General features: G+C 42.0%; 1 protein-coding gene across 1 annotated transcript; it reads left to right on the plus strand.

Moving 5' to 3' along the window:
* Positions 1-42: 42 nt before the first annotated feature.
* Positions 43-4,056, plus strand: COX7A2 (cytochrome c oxidase subunit 7A2). Its single transcript, XM_026665199.2, has 4 exons — positions 43-173; positions 1,883-1,972; positions 2,946-3,030; positions 3,741-4,056. The coding sequence occupies exons 1-4, from the start codon at positions 156-158 to the stop codon at positions 3,791-3,793; spliced, it is 246 nt and encodes an 81-aa protein (XP_026520984.2). The 5' UTR covers positions 43-155; the 3' UTR covers positions 3,794-4,056.
* The last annotated feature ends 5,868 nt before the right edge of the window (positions 4,057-9,924 follow it).

Raw genomic sequence — 9,924 nt, forward strand, 5'->3', positions numbered from 1 at the left:
GATATCCCCGAAGCTAGAGCGACGCTCCTTCACCAGGGGCCGCTTCCGGCTTTTTAGCGGAAGTTTGATCGCGTGACGTCACGCCGCCCTTCTCTTTACCCGTGTCCTTGGTGGTTCTCGGCGGAGACGAGGAAGCGATTGGTGGAGCCGTCAAGATGTTTCGAACCCTTTTGGTACGTGAGGGGAGTGGGGGGGGGGGACACACTCGTCCCCTTGGGGAACCGTTGAGAGGAGAGCAACCGTTGGCTAGTAAGAGCTAACGGTTGGTATGTGTGTTTTTAAATGTTGAGCGTTTCCGCCTGTGTTGGGGCTCGAGAGCCAGGCTTGCTCCTCTCTGGTGCCCCGCTTGACTATAACCGGTATGAAGCCGGTGGTTAGCCTCAGAGAGGACAGCTGGCCTGAAGGTAGGTGACTGAGGCGGTGGCGGGTTTTTTGTGGTGGCATCCCGGTCTTGGATCCAGCGCTGATGATTGGCAAGTCTCGCTCTGCGACCCTTGCCTTGTTGGGGGATGCGGGGTGAAAGAAGAGCGTCCCGGTGTGGCTGGTTGAGGGGAGCGCAGCCCGAATCAAGCTTCTCTCTCCCGTTCAGGCAATACAGGTACTTAACCACCATTCTTTCAGTGACCACTTCACTGCACTGGAGAAAGCGACTTAGGACCGTTTTTCCACACTTGCGACCGTTTTTTTTTTCACACTTAGTAACGTGGCACCATCCCTGTGGTCACGTGGTTCACATTCGGCCGTTCGACAGCCTGGCTCCTAGTTATGACGGTCGCAGTGTCCCAGGGTCACGTGATCCGCGTTTTGGCGACCTTCCCACAAGCCGGTGGGGAAGCCAGATTCACTTAAAGGCGGTGTTGCTAATTGAACAACGGCAGCGAAGCGCTGTACAAACGTGGCAAGAAAAGCTGTAAAATGGGATATTAACAAATTCCTCACTCAGCAACATACATTCGGGGCTCGGTTGTGGTCGTAAGCTGAGGACTACCTGTACTTGTCTATCCCTTGGTTAGGCTGATACAGATTTAGATGTGGTTTGAAAGTTTACAGGGTTCTGGGGGCTACTGAAATTTAAGAAGCAACAGTAAGGCCAAATGTAGATAAAATTAACTATCCCCAGCAATAAAAGTAATTGGTGATTCTATTTTTTGAAATGATGGGATGCTAATTTAGAAAATTTAGTATAAACTGAATACTAAAGTATAAATTCGCAGAGGCATCCTATTGACCCTTTATAAATGATGACAGTAGGGATGAATGAACATTGTCAGTGTTGATAGACATTGAGCCTTCCTGTTACTGTTTTTGCTATGAACGCTAACTCAATTTGCATATACTATAACAGGTAGGTTTTGGAGGGAGAATGTTTGTGCTTCTGCAGATGTGGCTTTTTTTTAAATTCAATAATATAGTATCCTTTGTACATTAATGCTGTCATTAATTATGGTGGGTTCATGCTGGAGTCTGCATTGATTTTGTTATACGCGCAACATACATAGCAATAGCACTTAGAGAGGGCTGTAAATATAAGTCTAAGAAGTTTACAGAGTCAGCCTATTGCCCCCAACAATTTGGGTCCTCATTTTACCCACCTTGGAAGGATGGAAGGCTGAGTCAACCTTGAGCCTGGTGGGATTTGAACTGCCAAATTGTAGGCAGCTGGCTGCAGAACAGTTTTTATCCAAGTGCAGTTTTGAGTTTGAATGCAGGGTCATAAGATTGTGGTGTTTGTCCAGTTTTACTTTGTGGAAGAGCACCTCATTTCGTTGCACCCGCTAGCGAGTGTAATGACAAATAAATTCTTATGTCTTATGTCAGAAATAGCTTTGCAGTACTGCACTGCGCCACAGAGACTCCTTATATGTTTGTATTTCTGTTGTAGGCTGTTCGGCAAGTTGCACAAAACCCCATAAACTTTGCCTCTCGCAGGCAGCTTGCAAGCAGGATTGCTGAGAAGCAGAAACATTTTCAGGTACCTACTGATTATCTTTCTACTTTGAGAACAGATAAATTTAATGCAGCATTTGGTATCATTCTTGCACATTTTTAAATAGAATGAGCTGATTCAAGATATTTTATCAGTAATATTATCGAGTAATAAAGCCACCATGGCTTTTTTTTTCTTAAATTTGATTGGTATGCTATTGCAAAATCCAGAATCATGGAGATGAATATATGTATAACTATCAGTATGTATGCATGTCTGGGTATGCATAAATAAAAACTACCACTTTTAGGTAAAAAAAATTCAGACTTCTATTCAGAAGGGCACCCAGTAAAATAGTTTATAGCAATTTAACTCATTGTATTATGGTTACTAGGTATCATAACCAGGAATTAAAACTAAGCTTGTTTATTGAATTCAGTAGATAGCTATGCTTCAATGTTGGGTCATTCTGAATTCCTGCATTGCTGTTAAGTAACTGAAATATTAATGCTGTTTATTCTAAAAATTTATACTCTAGTATTGACAGAAAGGTCTCCATGTCACAGTATGAACATTGGTGGCTGGATGTACTTTTTACCATTAAGAACCATTTTTCTGTATCCTTAGTATTTTAGTCTCAATTGACACTCCATAATTACAATCCTACAGTCTCTCATATGACCTCCTTGTTTTGTAAAATCCACCAATTGTCTGTTAGATCAAAACTTAGCTATCTTTTGGAAAAATACTTGCTGCATATCAGGCTTTCTTCAGGCTTTATACATTCTTAATTCAAATTAAGATTTTGAGTTGCAGGATTTGCTGTGCAAATAAAAGGTGCAAAGAAGGAGACAGTGCTTTTGTATTTTAAGCCTATTTTCAACAGATCAAGACTTCATTTTTGGATGTTATAACTATGACTGCAGAAGTTTAATTTTCTTCTTGAAGAGAAACTTGATTTGTAGAAGCTAATCCAAAACTAATATGTGAATACTGAGTTTTGTGTCATTGATGTTAGGAAGATAATGGCATTCCAGTGCATTTGAAAAATGGAATCCTAGATTCTACGCTGTATCGAATTACCATGGCCCTTTCCGTTTTTGGTAAGTTTTAAGTATAAGCTAAGCTGTCTTAGCCTTCTAAAATTTTCAAAAGAATCTACCCTTCTCTATTTAAATCCAAAGTAGATAATTAGAAATATTCTAGGGGTTTTTTTTTAGTTGAACAAATACAATTCAAGTATTGTATTTAAAAATTAATTAAAATATTTAATGTCAAAATTATTTTGTAAAATATTCCCAATATTGATACTGTATTTATATGACAACCTTTTGTTTGTTATTATTCAGTGTAACATGAGAATGTATTACCTCATTCTTTTAATCTGATTTTAAAATTGTTTTCAGAAAAAACTATATTATAAATATTTGACTGGGTTGCCTTTTTGGGATGTTCTTCATCTTTGTCTTACAGGACATAATTCAGATATGTGACTATTTCCATTACAGAAGATTTAAGTCTCATTTTGTTCAATAGGAAAAAAATGAATGCCATTTTTAAAAACTTAGACTTATTTGCTGTTGGCAGTATTTGACCCAATCTCTCTCATTGAGACTGGACCAATATTATCTATCAACTTTTAAAATGTGAAAAATAATGGAATGAAGAACTTTTCTAAAACTTCTTAATCTGGCATCTCTGTCTTTAAAACAACAGTGAAAGGAGCTGTGTACATCTCTGTTATATTTTAAGGAAACTACAATTGAGCATCTATATTCTTGCTATCATAATATATTGTCTTTCTTATCTTCAGGACTTGGCTATGCCCTCTATTATATATACGAAATAGGAAAGCCAAAGAAATAACTCCAGTTCAGAAGATGCATCCTGGAATAGCATCGTTCTGTTCCATTCCATTACACTCATCAGGGACTTGGTCCTTGTCATAAATACTTGATTTTGTGTTTGGGAACAATGTTTGTTAAAAATGTAATAACTGCTGTCAGTAAACTAGTTTGACCTGAAGGATATATTTGCAACTATTAAAAGATTATTTTGCTGAATTTTGTATTTGTTTCAATTGTTACTGTTTGGTTGCAAAAATGACTAATAAACGCTGTGATAATTTACCTTCTTGCCTAGTTTGTAGTTAAAATATATCAAAATGTAAATAAAAAAATGTCCTAATGTAAGAAAAACATAAGCTGAGGATCAAGCTAATTTTCCAATGCTATCAGTGGAATATGAAGTGGCTGCAATTTTTAGCAATTTCCTCTGACCTGAAATTGGCTGTGCTGGTAGACTAGAAGCTGCACTTGTAAGAGGAGAAATTTGATCTCCCTGTGCTAGTTTGGATGGGACAATTTGGTTAGAGCAGACCTGGACATTTTACAGCCCATGGACCACATCCAGTGTTTCAGCTATCCTTATTTGGCCTGTGGCGTGTGGGGGAGGGCGCCCAGGGATATTGGCAGGGGCATGGGGGGGGGGTGTTTTTAGGGGTGTGTGGAAGTTCCAGTTTCTCATGTGGTCTTTCGGAAAATTAATTTCCCTACCTCCAGGTTAGAGGATAACAATTTATTACACTTTGTCTGAATCTTGTTTTGGAAAGATATGAAGATCACTGAAAAGATATTGAAACTGAACTCTCCATGTATTGTTTCAGTTTTGTTTATTTGTAGGCTAACAGCATAAAAGAAAATATTGTATTGCCTATTAGTTATATCTGTCCTTGGTGCTGTAGCATTTAGAAATTGTGGAAGCTTTATATTTAGAAATAAGTATGTATTGAAATGTATGCTTCCTACTATAATTTATAAAACCATCTCACAGATATACACAACATACAACACATTTGATTGAGACAATTAATGTAGCATGAACTTGCTAACTTAGGCACTGCTGTTGCAAGAAAAGGGCAATTGTAATTTAAGATTGCTTGGCAAATTGTGAGTTTATAGAAAACTAAAGACTGGGCAATGTCTTAGCCTTAGACCAGGGGTGTCAAATTCAAGGCCCGTGGGGCTGTCCTGGAAAAAGTAAGGGGCCGGCCTGTGTCGCTTTGGCCCAGTCTACCCAATGTGAAGAGGAAATATCGGGCCAGCGTGGCTTCAGCCCAGTCTACCCAGTGCAAAGAGGAAACATGTTAGCAGTTTGGGGAGTGGTGGGGTCGCCCCCAACCCCTCCCCCCTGAGATCAACCAAAGCCCTGTGTTTTTGCTAAAACAAAATTTAAACTGCTTAAACAAACCTCTTACATTTATAGATGGAATGAAAAGATTAAAAATATTACACATAATGTAGCAGTTACCAGTTTTTTTGTCCTTATAGCACAAAAGCACAAACTACCTACCATCAAAAGAGGAAGGACATCTAAAAGTATTGTTTTAGTCCTCAGGCAGTTGCTGTAAAGAGGATATGCTTGCAATTAGAAACACTTGCAGAAATTATTTTTTCTTTGCTTGATCTAAAAGACAAAATGGAATAATAAATTACTCGTATCTTTTCAAATAATTACTTAAGAACTCTTTGTCAAATTTGGATCAGGAAAGAATTCAAGATAGGAACAAATTACGAATAAAACGTTTCACTAAACTGCAGGAGGCCTGACGTATAAGCCTTTCGTATGTTTGACATAAATGCATACTTAAATATGTAAGCTTTGTATGTCATCCTGAGAAAGTAATGCATTTTGTCATGAACAAAAACATCAATGTTGATTGTGATTCAAAATGAAGAATATGATACGTACTAAAATCATAGATTTTATAGCAAAACAAATGTTCTTAAATTATTTACTGTTTAGCAAGGAAAATATTAGAACTGTGCTGTTCCCATCTCAATATTTTACAGCCATTCACTGCAATAAATATATTTTGGGGGGAGGCAAAATTCACTGAGTTTAATCAAAGCATGTAGTATATAGGAAACCAAAAGAACAATGCAGGGAAATAGGCACGTAAGTGACAAAAGCGCAGTGTGATATCCTTCATTATTTTCAGTGCACTATGATGAGAAAAATACAAAACCACTGTGTCTAAAAACAAAGGTCCCAATGATGTCATTTTTGGAATTGCACAACCATTGATGGAAGAAGTTATTGAGATGTATTGGAAGACAAAAGGTAAAGTCACAGCACTTTTTGAACAGCAAAGTTGTAGAGATTGGCCACATTAGGAAAAATTATACTGTAATCTAATGTAAAAACTCATATTACTGCATAATTGTTTATTGGTAAAAAATGAAGATGAAATGTGTGACTGAGGTTTTAAGAGTTCACAGGGTTCGGGTTGTATAAAAGTAACAGTATAAATAAATATATATAGGTTGAAGAAAAACCATCCTAAATTTATTAAACAGCTAAATGTGTGCCATTTTCTTATAAGCGGTTGGGTCATTTCTTAAAGGTATCTGGAAAACCTAATGCATGCAAACCCTAGATGATAATTCATTGTTTTCTTAGAAAATATCTAGGACTTTTTGAAGTCAGAAAGCTTTTACAGAACTGAAGAATATCCCCCAAATAAATACATTTCCAGTAAATATATCATTCAAATCTTTCCTCTTTGTCTAATTTTCTCTAAAATTAAACTAAATTTCAACTATAATTCAGTATCAGTGATTGGAATAATTGTCTTCTTTTTTTACTTCACTTCTTTTATTTACTCTTCATATTCATCTTTTCCATGAAGTCTTCATCCAACTTTGCATGCTTTTTTTAAAGATACATGGTTTAAGTCCCTGATTATATTCATGTGGATAAATGCAGCTTTTCATTTCTGAATTCTGAGTATTGGAATTCAGGAAAAGCATTGTCTCCTTTTCAAGCTTTCTAAATTTTTGCATATGGTTGCCTTTGAATGTTGTCAGAGCTTCATGTGAATCTTGGTGATCTAAAGGAGTCTTGAATGAACAAATAGTACACAGCTTGATGCATTTCATTTATTTCATAAACAGGATAATCCAACATGTTCTAGAGCAGGGGTGGGCAAACTTTTTGGCTCGGGGCCGCATTGACTTTTAAAATTTGACAGACGGGCGGGTCAGCACAAGATTTTTGGGAATCGCCCCCTTCCCCCCTCTTCTCCTCCTTCCCTCCCCTCGGAGGCCCCTGAGTCAGGAGTTGCTACCGCCGGCGCGGCTCTGCGCGGCTCCAGTCCCGCGTTGCCTCGGGAAGGGAAAGGCAAAAGGAAGAGCCGTGGCGGTGCTTTGCAACGGGAGCAGCGGCACCGGAGGCTCAGGCTCAGCGGCTCCTGGTTTTGCCTTTTCCTTCCCAAGGCAACGCGGGACTGGAGCCGCACGGAGCTGTGCCGGCGGTAGCAACTCCTGACAGCCCCAGCCGGACACCTGAGCGGAGCCCGGGCGAAACTGCCTGTTGCTGCTGCCGGAGCACCGCCGGTCGCCTCCTCCAAGCAGCCCGCCCGCCCGCCGGGCTTCCCCTCTGCCGCACGGCTCGGGGCCAGGCGCGAGCGCCCGCGAGTTAAAGGAAGCCGAAAGTTGCTGGGAAGTTGCTCGGGTGCTGGAAGCAGGCTTTTAAAGTGCCGCCCGAGCAAAGTTTAAGCAGCCCGCCCGCCCGCCGGGCGAACCCTTCCTGCTCCTCGGCGGGAAGACGCTCCAGCCTTTGCAAAGTTTAAGCCTGGAAGCCCGGGACCCAAGCAACTTCCCAGCAACTTGGCTTCCTTTTAACTCGCAGGCGCTCGTGCCTGGCGGAGGGAAGCCCGGAGCCTCCTCAAGCAGTCCGCCCGCCGGGCTTCCCTCCACTGCGCGGCTTGGGGCCAGGCGCGAGCGCCCGCGAGTTAAAGGAAGCCGAAAGTTGCTGGGAAGTTGCTCGGGTGTTGGGAGCAGGCTTTTAAAGTGCCGCCCGAGCAAAGTTTAAGCAGCCTGCCCGCCCGCTGGGCATAACCCTTCCTGCTCCTCGGCGGGAAGATGCTCCAGCCTGCAAACTTTGCCTTTGCAAAGTTTAAGCCTGAAGCCCGGAACCAAGCAACTTCCCAGCAACTTTCGGCTTCCTTTTAACTCGCAGGCGCTCGTGCCTGGCGGAGGAAGCCCGGAGCCTCCTCCAAGCAGTCTGCCCGCCCGCCCGCCGGGCTTCCCTTCCGCTGCACGGTTTGGGGCCAGGCGCGGCGCCCGCAAGTTAAAAGGAAGCCAAAAGTTGCTGGGAAGTTGCTCAGGTTTCCGGGGCTTCAGGGCTTGCAAACAAAGTTTGCAGGCGGGAGCATCTTCCCGCCGGGATGGGATTCCGCCAGCCGAGGCGGGACGGCTGCTTGGAGCGGGCTGCCGTGCGGCTCGGGCGAGCGTGAGCGCCCGCGAGTTAAAAGTTGCTGGGAAGTTGCTCGGGTGCTGGGAGCAGGCTTTTAAAGTGCCGCCCGAGCAAAGTTTAAGCAGCCCCCCGCCGCCCGGGCGGAACCTTCCCGCTCCTCGGCGGGAAGACGCTCCAGCCTGCAAACTTTGCCTTTGCAAAGTTTAAGCCTGGAAGCCCCGGAAAAAAAAGGGGATCGGCGGGGACTCACCTTCGGAGAGGTCGCACTCGAAGGTGATTTCGAACTCCCAGCCGAGGCCTTTGCAAATTTCTTTTCTTTCCTACCCCTAGATTGCTCCGCACTGTTTTGCAGCTTTGGGGGCCACGCGGCACAGGGCAATACGCCACGCCCAGCGATTTTTTTCAGGGGCGGGCCGCATTGGACAGACCAATGGCAGCGATTTTTTTTCAGGGCGGGCCGCATTGGACAGACCAACGGGCCGGATGTGGCCTGCGGGCCGTAGTTTGCCCACCCCTGTTCTAGAGTGTAAAAGTAATTGCCCCTCTGTTTTAATAAATTCAATTAAGCATACAACTTAAGTCCAGTTGTGTGTGTTCTTCATTAAACAATCAGAGTTGTTTGGGCAGCTTTATATGAATCTCACAAGTATTGATTCCACTTACAATGATGTGCTCACCCCATAGATTCTAGAGGTATTTCATGACCTGCTCAAAAGAAATTACAGAAATCCTCCAATCCCCCCTCCAAAAGGCACTGATGTCTCAGTTTGGGATAGACTACAATAGAGAGTCAGAAACATAATCTTGAAGTGCAGATTTGTATAACCTCAAAATAAATGTACCCAGGAAGCCACAAAAAGCTCTAGAAAAACAACCAGGGATCTGCAAACTTTTACTTTGTCAATAATTCTACCATTAGAAAAGTGGTAGGTAAAATGGGATGCATGAGACCATGGCAAGGTAGAAATGATGGTTCCTTAAGAGGAAGAACTTGGTCACCTCAGTTTTTCCAAAAAGCATTTGAATGAATCCCCCAAACCTCTATTTTATAAACTGGTGGCTCAATGGTTAGAATGCAATATTGCAGGCAAACTCTGCCTTTTCTGTCTTCTGCACAGAGGTGGATTTATAAACTGTACAGATGCAGATAGATAACTCAACAAGACATCCATAATTGGTTATTGGTTCATCAGGTATCCTCATAACTCACATTTGTGACAAAGTTCTTCTTTAATGACCAATCCTTTGTATATCTGCCTTGTAGTAAAAGATGGTTATCTCCTAACCCATCTCATAGCGACAGAAAGCAGCTCCCGTGAGTTAGGGAGTTCAGGCAAAAATGAGGGAAACTCCCCCAACCCATTGAGGGTCAAATTAGTGACCAATCGGGATTACAGATGTGACCACGTGACATGAACTACATTTCCCAGGATACCTTTAACTACATTTACCATGACACATTCCCTTAAGGGGACAGCTCATAATTCCTAAGTAACTATCCAATTCCCATAGACCGGCTAGGACAGCACACTCCCTGCCTGGAATTGTAAATTCCACTATTAAAAGAAGAAAGAAAAAAAATGACTATAAACTAAGATAATCAGTAAACAGTAATACTATGAATGGCAGATAACTATATAACTAAGAAAAACAGTAAACATTAATAAAGCATCAAACAAAGCAAAGCATGTAAAGCTTGAGGTTCAATCTTCAAGTTTGGCCTCTTGGTGCAAGTCTGC

The sequence above is a fragment of the Notechis scutatus genome, chromosome 1 (genome assembly GCF_049901735.1).
Source record: "Notechis scutatus isolate UNSWTSFEM ecotype Mainland chromosome 1, rNotScu1.2, whole genome shotgun sequence".
Taxonomy (NCBI): domain Eukaryota; kingdom Metazoa; phylum Chordata; class Lepidosauria; order Squamata; family Elapidae; genus Notechis; species Notechis scutatus.